The sequence below is a fragment of the Agelaius phoeniceus genome, chromosome 18, assembly GCF_051311805.1.
Source record: "Agelaius phoeniceus isolate bAgePho1 chromosome 18, bAgePho1.hap1, whole genome shotgun sequence".
NCBI classification, from domain to species: domain Eukaryota; kingdom Metazoa; phylum Chordata; class Aves; order Passeriformes; family Icteridae; genus Agelaius; species Agelaius phoeniceus.
Window position 1 is genome coordinate 7,199,477 of NC_135282.1, and position 17,824 is coordinate 7,217,300.

The 17,824-nt window shown below is 42.4% G+C and overlaps 2 protein-coding genes and 1 non-coding gene across 4 annotated transcripts; 1 reads left to right on the top strand and 2 right to left on the bottom strand.

Moving 5' to 3' along the window:
- Positions 1–86: 86 nt before the first annotated feature.
- On the bottom strand, positions 87–10,423 carry RANBP1 (RAN binding protein 1). 2 transcript variants are annotated; one of them, XM_077188027.1, is made up of 6 exons: positions 10,151–10,423; positions 8,024–8,160; positions 6,863–7,020; positions 5,037–5,165; positions 2,970–3,035; positions 87–2,032 (listed from the first exon to the last, which is right to left on the bottom strand). In XM_077188027.1, exons 1-6 carry the CDS (start codon positions 10,421–10,423, stop codon positions 1,908–1,910), a joined length of 888 nt encoding a protein of 295 aa, XP_077044142.1. In that variant the 3' UTR covers positions 87–1,907. The 2 variants fall into 2 exon arrangements, with proteins under 2 accessions (XP_077044142.1, XP_054501676.1); XM_054645701.2 differs by lacking the exon at positions 10,151–10,423 and adding an exon at positions 9,912–10,053.
- On the bottom strand, positions 2,761–2,892 carry LOC129128687 (small nucleolar RNA SNORA77). Its single transcript, XR_008535329.1, has one exon. It is a non-coding gene; the product is annotated as a small nucleolar RNA SNORA77 (small nucleolar RNA).
- Positions 10,424–10,496: 73 nt separating the features above from the next.
- On the top strand, positions 10,497–17,031 carry TRMT2A (tRNA methyltransferase 2A). The gene is made up of 11 exons (XM_054645700.2): positions 10,497–11,077; positions 11,758–11,866; positions 12,349–12,530; positions 13,366–13,480; positions 13,738–13,853; positions 14,421–14,532; positions 15,000–15,122; positions 15,414–15,489; positions 15,969–16,085; positions 16,269–16,365; positions 16,673–17,031. The coding sequence occupies exons 1-11, from the start codon at positions 10,497–10,499 to the stop codon at positions 16,932–16,934; spliced, it is 1,890 nt and encodes a 629-aa protein (XP_054501675.2). The 3' UTR covers positions 16,935–17,031.
- The last annotated feature ends 793 nt before the right edge of the window (positions 17,032–17,824 follow it).

Here is a 17,824-nt window from a genome sequence, read left to right on the forward strand (position 1 = left end):
TCACCCATTCTGCTGCCTTCATCACTTTACCCCTGCAGACTAAAAATGCATTCCCAGTAAGAGTTCTCAAAATAAAAAGCAAATCCTTTAAATGAAAATTTAAGTTTATTTTGAAATTTTTAAGTCATTTCTATCAATTTAGACACAGTTTGACGTTATCAGCTCATTTACAGTGATTCATGGATAAAAGATTTGGCTTTTACATTCAAATGTTAAACACTTCAAAATAGCTTTGTCTTGTTACTTCCAAACCAGAAACACTAAAGAGCATTTTATTTTGCCTTTCAACCATCTTAGTTAATTAACAGACTTTTGATATCTGCTGTAGTTGAAGGGGAACGTGCAAAACACCAAAGGAATTATTTTGTTTGAATGAAGTGAGTACCTTAATTACAGTTCCAGATTTAAAACTCATTCACTGTAGCATCAAAAGGCAGTGCTAAGAAGAAAGACATGATTTATTTTTTAAAAATATATTTTCCTTAGGTAGACTGCAGAACCTGACTGAGTTAAAAGCCTCTTCATGAAGACAAAAAGGTCTTGCTATCCCATGTTAACATCATTCAAGTCTTACAGTTTAGCAAGTTCTGTCCAGTTCTCATAATTATTTTGGAAACTATTATAAAATTTTATCTCTATTCCTAACACAATCCTTGTATTAGTGTTTAACAACAAACTTCAATTTATCTACCAGACTTAATTGTGTTGATTTTATTGCTTACTATCGTTTCTTTTCTTACTCTCTAGCACTAATTTGAAATTGGATAAACAAAAAACATTTGCAGGGAAGAGATTTGACCAATTTGCCCATTCTGGCAAGGAGGGTGTCCCTCAAAGCATGTGCACCATAATTAACTGTTCCAAAGTGAATTGCAGCCTGCTGCTCTCCAAGGACAGCCTTCCTACCAAACATCTGAGAAGTTCAAAACTCCTCCAGTTCGTAAAAACACGAGCTCCAAAGCCCTGGGAAAAAAGCTTCTACATTTGAGACCTGTACATTCTTGAGACTACAACAATCTGCTGGCAAGGGGAATCTCTCAGGAAGGTACTCAAACAGTTGAGATTCCTTTGCACACCCCTCAGCATAACAGGCTGCTGCAGCTGCCTTCAGTCAGCAAACAGCACCATGGAAGATCTGGGACAACAGCAGGAGCTTTCTGCTAGAATCAAGCCTCTGTAAAATTAAAATTTGGGGCAGGGGGGAAGCACAGACTTCATCTTGTGAGAAGAAAATGCTTCTCAAATCTGACACAAGAAATTTTGTCCCCCACCTTTATTTTCACCATGGATCTTTCACCATCACCTTTATTTTCTGATGGATCAGCAGCAGCAGTGTGTCAGGAATGCTCTTATTGCCTGATCCCAGAAGTCTGTTGTGTTTCAAGAAGCACAGGCACATTCCCTGCTCAGTACACACAGCAGCAGGTGTGAAAGGTCTGTTAGATTACAATTTAGAAGCCAGATAAGAAACACAAATGCAATCCTAATCTTCCCTGCTGACAAAGTCTATTAACCTACTTAATCCACAGGAATGCTGATATGTAGCTCAATTAAACAAGTGTATTCAGAAGCCTTTACAGTATACAGAAAACTCAGTTCTGTCCCCTGATGCTGTTTTCAAGTTTGTTTTATTCACTCTTTTGGATGACTGTAAATAAGTGTTTCCACTATGGAAAAGAAAGTTAGCACAGTACATTTTCATGACTGGGGAATGAATTTTTCTGAAGACACCTTCCAAAGGGCAAAAGCCTAGAAAAAACAATGTGAATGTTGAATGCAGTTCCATATAAAGTCCCTTGTAAAAATTAAAAAAATAACCAAACAAAACAAAACAAAAAAAAAGAAAAAAAGAAAAAAAATTTAAAAAAGAAAAAAGTAAAGGAAAAACTGCAAGGCCCAGGATGATTTTATTGCTTTTCTTCAGTTTTTTCCTTGGTCTCTTTCTTCTCAGATTCTTTGCTCTCTTCCTTTACAGAAAGCTCTTCTAGTTTTTCAGCAACTTTATCAGCACTATCATTTTTGTCTGTGCCTGCTAAAAGATTGGTTAGGAAAGGTATTACATACAAGCAGTAATGGATTTTCCTGTTAGAAAGAGTAAAGAAGTAGAGGGTGAAGGGGGTGGGGAGAGACACCTGGTATTGGACAAAAATGAAGATATTCTTCACTGACCACTGGAGTGACTCATTCCATTTCTTTTCCTCTGGTAATTACTTCAGTTGTCAGATTTCAAGTAACACCACTCATATACATTAATCACTACACAAGGGCTTAATCACAGGGACTGAGGAATGTGTAGCATCTGGCCAGCTGTGCTGCTACCAATAAAGTATCCAGACAAGCCCTTTGTTTCTTGGCATCTTAACCAAAAAAACCAAAGTCAAGTTCCCCAGTCTGAAATTAGGGCATAGGAATTCCTATGACTGGTAAACTCCAATCTAAATAATATCTTGAAGAATGCTGACTGCAGACCACTGGTAGTCTGTATTTAGGAAAAATAGAAATGTTTATTTTATTTACATGGTGACATACCTCATCACAAAGGCAATTCTAAAGGGAGGTGCAATAATCTGTTAGAGACTTGTGAACAACCTCACACACACTAACAACTATGAAAAACATTAAATATTAAACCTGCATGACTATACATTTGCAAATTTGGGAAAGGGACCTGGAAGGAAGAAAGAGCACAGTGGTTGCAGTGTTCACAGCTCATTTGTTTACCATAAGCCATAAACATTTCCTTGAGAGCCATTCCAAAGCAGCCATGTCCCAACAGCAACTGTAACAGCCTTCCACAGCAAAGAAGGCCATCGTCACTCCTGTGAGCTCTTACTCTTGCAGACAGAAAAGCACCTGAACTGAAGGCTGCAGTTCAGCACAGAGTGAGTCTGCTGGAACACAACACTCCAGGCTACTGGAACCACTCACCCAGCTCAGAAATGGCACCAAGTACACTGAGACCACCTTACCTTTCTTTGCTGTCTTGCCTACTTCATTCCTGCATTCTTCAAATTTTGCCTTGAATTTCTGTGCATCTGTTTCGGTGAAGATAAAATATTTTTTCATTACTTTTACTGCCTCACAACATTGAATAGTTCTAATCTTGAGGAAAGATACCCTAGGGGAAGCTTTGTGTTAACAAAATTTGTAGGGACTTATGAAGTAATCTAATAAATCATACAAGATGCAAAATTCTTCAATCACATCTTTGTGCAAAAGCAACTCATCTTCTCCAGCAAGTTACTAGAGCAGCTTATTTTGCAAAATATTCAAAATGTAATGCCAGCAGGAGCTGTTTTGTAGTTATTGCAACTCCCAGCTGTCTGTAGCCTAAAGGAATAGGAATATGATGTCAGAGACTGCTAATACAACTCCATGCAAAAGACTGAAGATCAGCTTTGAACTGCTACACTTGCCAGCTGTGTTACACCCCAAGAGTCTTCCACAACCTGACCATAACTGGGGGTTCTTAGCATCAGCAAAGGAAGAGAATGCCTGTTTCTCCAGGAAGAGAATGCCTGTTTCTCCAGGAAGAGAATGCCTGTTTCTCCAGGAAGAGAATGCCTGTTTCTCCAGGAAGAGAATGCCTGTTTCTCCAGGACAGCATTCAGACTGTGTACCTGAGGGCTACTCCTCACTCTAAGAGCCAACAATGCATAATCTTCATTACCTTCTGGTCCAAGCCACCACTCGATTCAACAACCACTGCAAGCAGCTGATCAAATTCCAATAATGTCTCTACACAAGGAATACAAGCAAAAAGGGCCTGGGCAAGGAGCTTCCTGACACCACAATGAGCAAGGCAGTACCAGCCTGGCATTCCAGGCTGGTCTGGCTGACCACAGGAGGTCACTGTTGCCCCACAGGAATTCTGAGACACAGTAACCAGTCCAGGAAGTGTTTGTATCGATTCCTTTTCCAGTGTCTCAAACAGGAGAGACACCTGAAGGACAAACCTGGGTCTGTTCACCTGACATCTGCTTAGTCAGTTCTGCAAAGGGCAAAGAGGAGGGAAGGACTATTCCCTCAAGACAGAACATTCAATAAACTGAACAGCCTCTACCAGAAGGAGAGAAAGACTTTTTAGAGATTAGCAAATAGTTGCCCCTTCACTTCCTACTTGATCATGAAGCAAGCACTAAGCAGGTGGACCAGAAAGGTTTATTTGGCTAAAGAAAATGACACTGGAGACTTAAGGCAAAGGGCAAGATATACTAAGTTCTTTCCTGATGTAGTCCAATCCATCAAATTTTAAAATACTCAACCACTTTATGATTCATCAAGTATGTAAGGAGAAAAGGAGGCTACAACACTAAATTTGTGTGGCAAATTGTAAAGCAAGAAATGCAACACTTTTTCATTTTGCTCCTTAAAAAAAAACCCAACCCAACAACAAAACAACACAACATAAACTCCCTCTGCCTCCAAACACTTCTTTGATTTAATCCTAGCTGATCCATTATTAGAGTTACTTTTCTGGTACTCACTGTAGTCACTCCAGAAAAACCCACTAACTAGTATGATGGGTCTGACTTGCACTTTTCATTGAGGGTTCCATTTAATAAAACAAAAGATACTACATACTTCATTAAAAAAAAGAAAAACCAACCCAGATATTCTGCTAATGCAGACGGGCCAGAAATATCAGGTCAGGATTTCCTTGTTTCTAATGCAAAAATCTAATCTTAACTACAACTGAGCACCTGAATTACATGAAAGTAAGCTGTATGTGAGTCTCTTAACTGCCTGTAGTTTTATTCTAATTGGCACAGCACTTACATGAAATGGCTTAGGTTAAGAAATGCCTAGGGCAGAAAAAAAACCTGTACAAATATTACTGCAGACCTAATTACTACACTGTTTGTCAACAGATAAGGTTCAGTGATTAACAGGCTTCTCTCAGCTAAAGAATTAATTAGCTAACACTACGGTGCAGGGGTGAGATACATCTCCAGCAATGGTCTAGAGCAGCATTTAAACAAGCAGGGTGACATGACAGGTTACAACCAGTGTAAGCTCAGTGCCCCTGCACTCACTCTCTGCGTTTAGAAATCGGATTGCCAGAAGTTCGGGCTTGGGGCACTCGTCGGCAAAGTCCGCGTGTGTGTTCCAGACCCACGCCCTGTCGCTCCCAGCGTTGGGCTTCAGCTCCATCAAGGGTGTGACTGAAAGGAAAGCGTTCCAAGATGTACAGAGCACAACAGCAAATGTTTTCCACACCAGCCTCCATGAGTCTCAGAGAAAAGGGGCTGTGATGGTTACATAAAGCACTTGACACAGAATCATTTGGGGATGAATACAAGACAGTGATGTTCAAATATATTTTTCCTTACATTGTCAAATAAAATTATGCAAAGCCATTACTGTTTGAGAGGATGCTGGATTCACTACTGTTAGGAAAAAGAGTTAGATTCAATTTTTGCTTAAAACAGATGATTGTGATACTAAGAGATGCAGTCACTGAGCACAGCTCTGCAGTACAGACAAATGATTTAGAAGGAAAAGGCATCCAGACAGACAAACAACACTCATTCTTCTTCTGCACACCAAAACTACTACCAAAATTCATTTTAAAAAGCATTTTTCCTTCAATTAGTCATCAGGTTAATTACCTCTGCCATCAGTTTAAAGCTGTACTACAAGGTATTACAGAATTCTGTGGTGCTGCAAAGTGTACACATTGCCTTTTCAATCTGCTTGCTCCCTCCCAGTAAATGGGGCCCTGTCCCTCCAAGACACTACAATTACCTCACCTGACTGACTGGAGAAGTTGAAATGTTACTTCCCACAGTCCTTTAAGACTTCTTACATTACAGACATGCAAAGTCTAAGCAGGGCTTTTTTCTCCTTGGGCCCTGTCTAGTTCAGGAAAATCTGAAGAGTCTACTCCCTTCCCTGCATTTTTAACATCTAGAGATGAAACTACATTTTACTCCATTTAATGCTTTGCAAAAATGAAGAGAGCTCTTCTGTCTGACTGTGAGTCAGCATAAATTCAATAAACAAATCTACATGGAGAGCAGCTTCTCCAGGAAAAAAAACCTAAACAACTTTTGATATGAATACTATAAATTCACCAACTCTGTTTTTCTATGTGCAACATTTATTTCCCTAAACAAAAGGTTTATTCCTGCTGGTTGGTGGCATTACTGAGGTTTGCATTAAGCTACATCTCATTTCAAATTATCTAAATGTAGTTTAATTCCACAGAACACTATAGATTCCTCATATAAAAATCTGAGTATCAGCAAAGCAAGCAAAGCATCAGCAAACTGGTCTACTTGTTGCAAGTTGTGCTGACTTTCAAGTCTGTCTTGCTCTTTAGGTTTTTTTAATTCAAAGAGGATTCTTTTTTGAATGAGTCAGCCCAAAATAGCACATTCATTTTAGTTTATTTCACAAGCAGAGAAAGGCAGACTCAGACTTGTTAGCACCTTAGCCTCTGTTTTCTGATGGTTAAGGATTGGTTTTGGAAATTCAGACATTTAGCCTAAAGTAGTAAATTATTACATCATGGTTTTTCTCACTCTTTTACAAAAGTGATCTAGCATACATTCAATTCTTATTTTGAGCAGTATTAAGGCCTACATGTTCTACACTATTAATCATTAAAATAAAGTACACACACACACTGGAAGCAATCACATAATGCCTGTCTATCACAGTTAAATTTTGAAGTGACTTTTGTTAGTCTTACAGCACTATCAGACTCTAAAAGAAAAAACCTCCAGCTTCCTTCCATTAATAAAAATAACCCCTCATGGTTTTTGATGCCTGAAGCTTTGTACGAAGAGCAAGAAACAACCACACTTAAATTCCACAAGCTTATTTTTAAAATCAAGTATAGAAATGTATAACATACTGTAATGGTTTGCACAGATTTTGAGGGTTTTATCCCTCCTCATGAGGAGGCGAATGGTTCCCTTCTCCTTGTGTTTCAGGAGTTTCACATCACCAGTTCCTCGCTCTTTCCATTCTGGAAGGTCATTCTCTGATGCAAACCGGAAGAGCTTCGCTCGCCTTGGAGAGCAGAACAGAACATTCAATTAGCCTGATGGATTAAAATATCACACCTGACCAAACAGCACAGGTCTTTTTAAAAGCCACACACAAGAAGGAAACAATTCCTTTAATAAGATCCCCTGTTCTGCTTCAATATACACATTCAGAAATTGATATGATGAATTAAAATCTAATAATCAAATATTAGGAGTTATGTAATAATTGTACTAAAATTCAACAGGTTCTGGACACTCTTAGGGGATGACAAACATATTTGGTGTAGGCAAACTTTTAAACTCGGGTAACTAATTAACAGGTTTTTCTATAGCCAGAGTTGACCACACTACCTGTCAGAAACTGACCACCACTTCAGTTATTATCAGAATCTGTACAAGGAGAACTGAAATCTCTCTTCCAGATGTGGAAAACCATTGTGTGATTAAGCAAAAGCATAATTTTTAAAGCTATTTCAAGCCAGCAGATCAGGGATCAAATTCAAAATCCTTAAGCCCTAAGACTACATTTTTCTTCAGGCAGATCCAGCCATCCTGATTTGACAATAAGCATAATCTAAGGATAAACTGTGTTGAAGACAACAGACAGGAACTGCCACAAATGCCCCAATACTGCAGCTGTTGCTTTTATTATTTCAGCACCTTGTACATCACCCTTTACCCAGGGATGCATGGCAGCAACGCCACATACACCTCATTTCCTTCCTCCCAAGACACTTGTTTCATATTCTGTGATCACAACTTCAATAATTATTACTTAAGTTGTTGTCTTCTTTTATGCAAACAATGCTAAAGCCAGATTCACACTATCAGCTCCCTTCTGTGGTTCCAGACTTCATTTTCTTGGGGCAACATCAATGACCCCCCCCTCAATGTCTGCCATCACAGTGCAGACCAACCAGATCAGCCTTCATACAGAGATTGCTGCAAGTTCTGCAGTTTTTATAAACTCTGTCAAGTTTAAGCCTAATGAACACTCAGATAATAGTGAAAAGTATTCTACTCACATCTTAAAGAGCTCTTCCTCATCCTCTTCCAGAGTTTTTATTTCTTGCTCTGGAAGGGAAACTATGGGCTCAAACTGAGGATCATGGTTAGAGTCATCTGCATTCTCAGCAGAAGTATCATGATCCTCGTGTGCCTCCTGAGGAGAAAAAAAGAAAACACAAACTTGCTATGTACCCCAACCCTGAAGTACTGACATCTGTGTTTAAAACTTTTCAGCAATTAGATCTTAATAACTGTAATATCCCATAAAATAAAGAAATATGATTATACCTGAAAACAAATGACTTCCAAGTCAACATACAGGCACACTAAGAAACAAAAAGGTGCTCATGCAGTGCTAGGTGTTTTAATCCTACCACTCATGAATTGTGCAGAGGCTTGGCCTTGGAGTAATAGCTCTGGGTTATGGAAAAACAATTTCATCAACAGTTTTTTCTATGTAATGTGTTTTATGCTACTAACACCCTACTATTTCTGAGTGCCTAATGACCCATTGTTAATGGGAAAATTAGAAAAAAACCCACACAACATCCACCTAAACCCAGCTTAAGGGACACATTGCATCCCGAGTTCACCATTCTTTCTTATGTATTAGAATCACCCACAGTCAACACAAACAAAGATTCTTTGAGGCACAGCTGTAATAGTCATAAAATAATTTACGTTTCTTGCTTTTAGACTCCTCAAGGAACTTTAGGTTACAGGTAAATGGCCAAAATAATACTTCCTATTTAAGCTGTTTAGGAATCTGTCAGAACATTCATTAAGCTTAAGAATGGTTTTTACTACTGTGACTAGCAGGTAAACGATAAAATCTCTAGTACTTCATACATAGGGACTGCTAAGAAGCACTCAGAACAAGCCTAGGAGGGAGATTCATATGCAAGTTTAACAAAGCCACAGAACAGCTATCTCAGGTCTAGGGAACTGATTTGTGTTTGGGGTTTTTTTGTTGCTGCTGAAGCAACAGAAAGGAAAAAGAGTCTACACATACAAGACATTTAAATAATATTTTTACTTTACAAATGGAAGAGTCCACTCTTACAGGCTCTATTCACAATGTCCTTCACAGAGTAGGTATACACCACGTGTGCATAAAGCAACAGAAATAAAGCAGTCTATTTTTACTAAATAGTAAACAAGAGAAAAAAGAGGGGGCCAAGGGAAAATTAAGTAAAAAATTGTGCAAAATAAAATCTAGTTGTATCAACAACATCACACAAGCTATCGCCAATTTAATATCCCAAGCGTTCCAGCAAAAAAAGAAAGGAATTACGTCACATCTGTTTAAAAAAAAAAAGGAAATGTTAGCCAAACTTTTATACATTGTATCCATGTGTGCAAGTAGCACATCCCGCATGGTCATTCATCACGCGTTCTGCGCCTGAGCAAATAATTACACAGACCATGAGAAATGCACAATTCACAGCAGGCACACGAGAACGTGGATCCCGTTATCACGACACGATCCCGCCCTGCCGCGATAGAAGCACGTGAGCAACTGGCGAGACACGAGGGGTCCGGCCCGGGCCCGGGGGAGGGGCGGGAAGAGGGGGAGAAGAAAGGAGGGAAACGGACAGGAGGACTACCCGAAAGATCCCGGGTCGCCCGGGCTCCCTCATGCCGGGGAACGGCCAAGGCGGGTGCAGGGGCCGGGCCCGAGCGGCCACACGTGCCCGGAGCGGCCGCAAAGCCCAGGCCCGGCGGGCGCGGCCGCTCCGGCCCCCGGCAAGGCCCAGCGTCCGTCCCCCTCCCCGGGCCCTGCCCGACCTCGGCTCCCCCCGCCCCGGCCCCACCTGTTTCCGTTACTCTCCCACCCCGGCCCTCGGTGCCGCCCTCGCCCCCGCGCTGTTCCCGGCCCGGCCGCCGCTCGCGGCTGCCCCTCACCGCCGTGTCCGCCATGGGCCCGGTCGCCGCGCTCCGCTCGCCGCTTCCTGCCGCGCGCCCCGCCCGCCTTTACCTCATTCCCGCAGCCCGCGCCGCGCCGCCGCAAGGCCCGATGGGAAACGCCCGCTGCCCCTCAGCCCCGCCCCCGGCGCGGGCAGAGCACCGCCCGCCCCGGCCCCGTCACACCGATCCCCCCGTGGGTCCTCGGAACCGGCCCCGATACCGGCCCTGTCACCGACCCCCGGTCCCGACCGCCGCTGCGGCCCCTCCGCCCCCCGAGAAGCGCTTTTGTTGTCCTGTTTCCCAGGCGCTTTTCCCATCACCCCCCGCGCCATGGCGGCGACCGCCCGCGTCCCGGCCCAAGATGGCGCCCGCGTGAGGGAAGGGGTGATGTGTGAGCTGCTGTTTTTAGTGTGTTTAAGGGCCGCGGCTGCTTTCGGGCGCGAGGAGCGGCAGCGCTGAGGGGCAGCGCTTAAAAAAGAACCAGATTGTTCCTCTACCGTCATTCGCATCGCAGCGGCCCGTCCGTGAGGCTACGGCCCCGCCCCGGGAGGTGCGCGGGGTGGCTGAGGGGGTGGCGGGACCATGGCGGAGGAAGGCGAGCGCTGCGACCCCGACCGCGACACGGCTCCTGTGGCGGAGGCTGGAGATGGGGCTGAGCCGGACAGCCAGGCCGGGGAAGACCCTGCGGAGAGCCCCGACGTATACAGATACATTAAGGGAGACTTGTTCACCTCCGAGATTTATAAAGTAGAGATACAGAACCTGCCCAAGTACATTGGGTTTAATGATGTGAAAAAGTTCCTTGCCAAGTACGGGCTCAACCCTCACAAGATAAAACTCTTCGGGAAGCAGACGTTCGCCTTCGTGACGTTCAAGAGCGAGGAGGAGCGGGACAAGGCCATGCGGGTGCTGCACGGCGCGCTCTGGAAGAGCCGCCACCTCAGCGTGCGCCTGGCCAAGCCCAAGGCAGACCCCATCGCCAAGAAGAGGAAACAAGAAGAGGATTCGGAGCAGGGGGAGGCGAAGCGTCCGGCTCCCTGCGGAGAGGAGCCCCTGAGCAAGCGGATCGCGGACGTGGTGACCCCGCTGTGGAACGTGCCCTACGAGGCGCAGCTGGCCCAGAAGAAGCAGGAGTGCGAGCAAGTGCTGCAGAAGCTGACAAAGTAATTCCTGTTTGTAACGTAATGTGTACAAGACTTGGCCTTGTGATGGGATATAGCTAAATTCACAGCAATTGATACCTCTAAACTGAAGTGAGTTAGAGGTAGGTCAAAACTCGGATCTCCTGTCAAAGTAATTACAAGATAATCTGCGATGCTACAGCTTAAAAGCTGTTCCATCTGACAAAACTTGCTATTGATGTTCTTGGTCACCTTCAAAAGATTGCTTAGTGAAGGGAAATTGGGTTTAAAGTCTGTTGTTCCATAAGTAGAAGGATATTTGTGCCCGTAAAAAAAATGGCATTGTCACATGGTGTAAGAGAGAATCAGTCTGTAGAGATGGCAAATTACTACTAGGATTTTCTCTTTTAAAATCCCCTCAAAATTTTATGCTTGGTCTTTGAAGATCAAAGTATCACTTCTGTCTCTTGCCGTGCATGGGTACCTTGATAAACCCAGTACATAACCATAATTCAACCAGTACATTTAACCCTTCCTTTTTCAGGTTACAGCTCTTATGAAGTTGGAGAGGGTTTCTGCATTAAAAAAATCTGGAAGGAACACTCTTCCATGTGATATTCTGATTCTTTTTTGTGCCCTAAACAGAAAGGAAGTCTTGTGCAATACTTGACCTCAATATTTCTAAATGTGTGCTTTACATTTTTTGTTTCTGATTTCGGCAGGGAAATAGGAAATAACAACAGAGCTTTATTACCCTGGTTGTTCCTGCAGAAGCAGAAGTTTAATAAATTATGTTGCCCAGTGGAGGGAGTGAAAGCATCACCCTTGCAGGTAATGTAATCTCAGGTAAAGTGTGGAACAGGGTTAATGAGCAGAGGGTTATGTTCATTATTTGGTCTTAAGAAGACACTGGACAAACTGAGTATTTGACTCAGTCTTGTAATAAATGATGAATTTTAGATGTTGTCTTTCATGTAAGTACTGTGTAGAAATATTAACGGGAAGCAGAAAAAATGATAACTGGATATTATAACTTTAAAATGATTGTGCTGTCTTTGCAAGCCTGTGTTGTAAGCTAATACATTCCTCAACAGAGGCAATGTTTTGCTTTTTCAATAACAAGATTTTACTAATACCTTTTCATTATTACTGTTAGTTCACACACATCAAAATCCATCAGTATTGTCCATATGAGCTAAATGTCCTGTGTCCATTTGCAAATGCATTTAACCACATGAGATTTTTTCCAGGAGCAACTTGGCATACAGATAAATGCTGTGTAAATATCTTACATAACTTTATTTTAAATCTAGACCGAATATCGCAACAAATGTGAGTTCTTGATTGGGATTGGTGTAAATCAAGAAGACAAAACTGTGGGGTGTCGTCTTGGCAAATATAAGGGTGGTACATGTGCTGTAGTGGAGCCATTTGATACTATTCACATTCCTGCTATTGCCAAAAAAGTAGTAAAAGCTTTCCAAGACTACATAAGGTGAGCATAAGTAAAATGAGTTATCCATAAAGGTTTTGATATCTTAATCAAAAATATTTATAAATTTAATTCATGTTTGTTCTGAGCTTTGAGATCTAAGACCTACCAGTCTCACATTTTAGCAGTTCTTTGTTTCTGCCTTGTGCCTGCATCATGTGGAGCTTTGCCCTTGCTCCTGCTCAGCTGCTTAGAGATGGGGGCAGGTGCCAGCTGAGCACAGCTCCACTGCAAGCAAGGGGATGTGTGAGTCTGCAGTTAAAGGGTGTGTTACTCAGGACCTTCTTCCACTAACTGTACAGAAGCACTCAGAAAAACACTCTGAAAGGAAGAATTAATTACCAAGATCCATTGTTTTCTGGGATGAGAATCATCATCCTACAGAAAGGAATAACCCAAAAGCTGCACATTTAAATGAGTACTTTTTTAGAAAAAAGGATGCATTCTTTAAGAAGTAGTTAAATGCAAAAAAAAGGAACCTCAGAAGAATCATGAAGATGGAAGATTTGAACTTGGTGTGAAGCAGAGAAGCTAATGAAAGCATTATAAACAGTTATGTCATTCTCTGAATGCAGCGAGAGCTGCCTCTTGCCTCTGTAATTTTGCATGGGTTACAACAGGCAAGAGGATTGTGTGAAGGAGGGACAGGTTATTTTGCTTTAGGAGACACTGTCCATCAATCTTCCTTAGCTGGAAGTCATTCTTTGTTTGACAGATGAATGCACCCTCTTGTTGTACTCAGCATTTTTCCCATCACTTCTTTTGATTCAATGAGCTGTTTAATGTTGCACAAAGAAGGAATTGTCTGTGTAAGTGACTGAGCTTCTGCACGGTGCAGGTCGACTCCTTACTCGGTGTACAGCCCCGAAACCTACGAGGGCCACTGGAAGCAGCTCACGGTCCGCACCAGCCGCCATGGCCACATCATGGCCATTGCTTACTTCAACCCTCAGGTAGTTCACTTGATAGCTAATGGGCAGCCCAGGCTCAGCTTTAGAGCTGCTTAAACTGGATTTTATGAATTGTGCATGCAAAACAGAAATAGAAGAATTACTTGGTGTGGTTTAACTTGCTACGCTGCTCTAATTCTATTTAGACTAATCTGATACATGGAAATGAACAAGTAATACTCTTATGTAAAGTATACACTAAATTATATCTTGAAGTCACTAAAATGATTATTCTACCTTCTTTCACATGAAAACTTTAGAAATTGAGTAAAGAAGAGCTAGCTGACCTGAAAATCTCTCTGGCAAAATACTTCACAGAAGGGACAGGAAAGAGCAGTGGTGTTACTTCCCTGTACTTTGTGGAGGAAGGACAGAGGTGAGCAAGTTGACTTTGCTTTGAGGGATTTTGGTGGTGTCTGGATTTTTGATGTTTGCACATTTCATAGCATTATTTATCTACTTGGTAGAAGTAGCAGCAGTTGTTACTAATTTGTTTAAGTTACTCACCTTTGCCACAAGAGACTCCTGAAATTTCCCATTCTCTGGGTGAAGGCAGCAAGAGTTTCAGTGGGTGAACCCACTGGCCATTGCTGGCTGTCAAGCTATGGAAGTGTTTATTGCAGTAGATGAATCTTTGTTATTATCAAGTAACATCTGCCTTTCTTCCCTATTTATGTGAATTTTTCAATCTCCCCATCCTCCACGGAGCACAAGGCTCACACCATCTTCATCTAGAGATGGTGGAGGTCCTTGCACACTCTGAGACATCAATGGCCAAGGAGAGTCTCCAAGAGCAGATGATAAATGGTCCTGCTTAGGATGTAGCACTGCAGGCTTTAGGATGATTACAGCTTTGGTAAAGATTGTAGCAAACATATTTTTCTTATTTTTTTGGTTTTGATTCCCCCTCTATTTTGTCTCCCCATTCCTCCCCTACCCCCAGGAAATCTCCCAATCTAGAAGACTTGCCTTTGGAGCATGTGGCTGGTGATAAGTACATATATGAAGAACTCCTTGGCCTAAAATTTAGAATTTCTCCTCACGCATTTTTTCAAGTAAGGATGATGTGAAGCTGCTCATTTAACTGGATCTGCATGAATGCTCTGGAGCTTGACTAATGCTGTGGAACAAGATGTTACATACCTAGAAACCTTTTATATATTTGGTGTGATATAATAGCAGTAAGTGTTGTGTTTGGCTGCAGAAGCAGTGAATGACTGTAAGCTTGATGGGAGCACATTGAAGATAACTTTTTCTATTTACTAGTTCATTATAATTTTCCTCCTATTTCATGGCAGCTTTTTGTAACACTGAACATGCAATAATACAGTTCAAGAGTCTTGTATTACTAATCTTTGTTTGCTTTTCCAAAACTTATTTCTGCCCTTTCAACACTTTAAACTGTGTTTTTAGCTTATAATGATTTGTTTATTAGAAACAAGGAAACATGCTTTACTGAGCCTCATTAAAACATATTTACTGTTTATGAAGAAGTAGATCTATTGGAAACTTAATTTCCCAGGTGAACACACAAGCTGCAGAAGTGTTGTACACTGCCATTGGGGAGTGGGCACAGCTGAGCCAGGAGAGCACCGTGCTGGACATCTGCTGTGGGACAGGAACCATTGGGATTTCTTTGGCAAAGGTTGGCAATTTCTCTTCCTGGATAGAAGCTGCTTTGTATCTGTTTTTAACTGTGGCTAGAAGGGAAGAAAATACCTAATGTATGTGAAATACAACAGATTATATCTTAATTTTTTGAATTAATTTGTAATTGAGCTGCCTGCAGCTGCTTTACCACATCATTATGAAAGCTCACCTTTATGTTAAGCAGGCTAGGTAGGAGTTCAATTCTCTGTTAAGTGCTGATGTTATGGAAAATGGTTAAATTCACACTTACAGACCACAGGGGGAACTTTTTCCTTTGATTCTACAGAGAGTGAAGAAGGTCATTGGAATTGAGCTCTGTCAGGAAGCTGTGCAGGATGCCAAAGCAAATGCCCAGATTAATGGTGAGTTAAGCTGAAATGCTGAAGCCTTTCTTTGGTAAGGAGTAGTTGCAGCCAGTTCTTTACCTTATCTAAGCAGCCTGGAATTACATGTTGATAGTGATCTTGTATTGGTTAAACACTTACTGGCTCTTGAAAACAAACACCTTGTTACCCATGAGATCAATTTTCCAGTTGAACAGCTTTTTTTTTTTAAATTGAAAAGTAAAACATTAATTTCAGTGTAAAAATGAGATGAAACCACAGCTACCCTCCTAAAGAAAACATTAACATAGCTGGTGTTTGTGGGTGGCTTTTGCTTTAGTCCAGACAGTGGAAGATGCTCAAATTACTGTTTGAATGGTCTGAAGTTAACAGTGATTGTTTAAATTAATAAACAATTGGGTGTTTTTGAGGCATCAAAACTTAATATCCAAGGTAAAGAACCAAGAGCTGCTTTGACTAGCCAAGTACACTGATAGCATCTTTTCTTTTTCTTACAGAACTGAATAATATTGAATTTTACTGTGGGAAGGCAGAAGATATTGTCCCTTCCCTGATGAACGTTTTGGCTCCTCAGAACCTGATCACGATTGTAGATCCACCGCGGGCAGGGCTGCGTAAGTGCACAGGGGCTAAAGTCAAAGAAAACACCACTGAGATAAATTAAATGAAGACTTCAGGTATAGCTTGGAGCAACATTGCAGCAGTTTTGTTCATGCTGAGTACAACCTGGCATTTTTCTGTGGGGCTCTTGCTGCACACAGAATCAGTAAACAGCTGTTGTGGTTTTGATCATCTAGATTCCAAGGTAATTCTTGCCCTTAGAAGAGCTGAACATCTGAAGAAGCTCATCTATGTCTCCTGCAATCCCAGAGCTGCAATGAATAACTTTGTGGAGTGAGTGTTTCTTGCATTAAATTGACTTACTAAATGTAGTAAGAAAACTGGTTTTTGAGGAGGGGGGCCCATTGCTAGATTGTTATTTGCAAGCCATGTTCCTTGAGGCTTACCTTTCACCAGACACAGCTGGGAGCTGCAGCAGCTGGCTTGGAATGGTCATAATGGAAATACTGGGGGTAGTGAATAAGCCTATCATGGAATTGAGGCTTAGGGAAGGAAAACCTCTGTGAGAAGAGCAGCAGGGATGAGCAGTGTACTGCCATTGATAGATTTCTCCCTGCTCTTCTTTCCCTTCCCCGGCAAGCCTGTGCCGGGCCCCTTCCAACAGGGTGAAAGGAGCCGCGTTCCGGCCCGTGAGAGCCATGGCTGTGGATCTGTTCCCTCAGACCAGGCACTGCGAGTTGCTGATCTTCTTTGAGAGGGTGGAATACGCCAATGGCAGCTCTGCAGCAGCACCTGCTGCCACTGAGATCCCAGCAGCAGCCGCTGGCACCGAGGGCATGGATGGCACCAGCCCGGCAGCTGCTGCCCACGGGGACTGCAGTCCAAGAGGGGCCTCACCTTAACTCCTGAGAGACTGCATAGAAACTACTTTTGCTTTTCAACTGCATGGGTAACACCACTTCTGTAACATGCAGGCAATAAATCTCTGTACAACAGAGTCATTGCAAGGCTTCCAACTTATTTCATCATCCTAATTTGAATTAAGTTTCATTATCATCAGTTCCCAGAAGGGTTTGTGTTGGAAGGGACCTTAATGATCATCTCATAACCACCCCTTTGCCAGGAGCAGGGACACCTTCCACTCCACCAGGTTGCTCAGAGCCCCATCCAGCCTGGTCTTGGACACTTCCAGGGACAGGATGTTACATACAATTAGCCCAAATCCTGCTTTTCCCTTCCTGCCTAGATACATACATATATTTATATACAGACACCCATAATTCCCAGAGCAGCTCCTCTTGCTACAGGGACCTGGACCTACCTGTCAGTATTTCATTCATTCTCTGACCCCTGTCAAAACTGTGCCCTGTTTTTTCAGTATGCAAGTTAAGATTAACCCTTTCAAAAATAATTTACTTGCTAAATACTAGGAAGTAACAAACTCAGTCTAATAAAAATGCTACACTTGCCACAATTGAAGTCAGTCTTACTCTCAGACTGTAGCAAGACAATAAAGGCTGCAAGTTTCCTACACCATACTGCTAAAGCTGAGAGGACTTTGCTCAAGGCAGGCCCTCACCACTGCAAACCGACAGCCAGAACTGAGCTGTGCCAACAGCAGCACCTTACAGTGCACTGCCAGCGCAGCTGAGCTCCAGCAGATGCTCTCAGTCAGCACTCACTGCAGCCAGAGGCTGAGCAGCCATTAAAGGACTGGGATCCAGACTACAGAACAGACAGCAACACTGCTGGAAGGAGTGACCACCTTCAATCTCACTTGAATGTACATTTA

Coding starts and splice junctions, on each gene's coding strand:
- RANBP1 (XM_077188027.1), bottom strand. CDS start 10,423: ATGCGAATGACGGTAGAGGAACAATCTGGTTCTTTTTTAAGCGCTGCC. Junction 7,021..8,023: donor GAGGAAGAGCTCTTTAAGAT/GTGAGTAGAATA, acceptor CTGCTCTCCAAG/GCGAGCGAAGCTCTTCCGGT. Junction 3,036..5,036: donor CCGATTTCTAAACGCAGAGA/GTGAGTGCAGGG, acceptor TCACCGAAACAG/ATGCACAGAAATTCAAGGCA.
- TRMT2A (XM_054645700.2), top strand. CDS start 10,497: ATGGCGGAGGAAGGCGAGCGCTGCGACCCCGACCGCGACACGGCTCCT. Junction 15,490..15,968: donor AGCAAATGCCCAGATTAATG/GTGAGTTAAGCT, acceptor TTTTTCTTACAG/AACTGAATAATATTGAATTT. Junction 16,366..16,672: donor GCAATGAATAACTTTGTGGA/GTGAGTGTTTCT, acceptor TTCCCCGGCAAG/CCTGTGCCGGGCCCCTTCCA.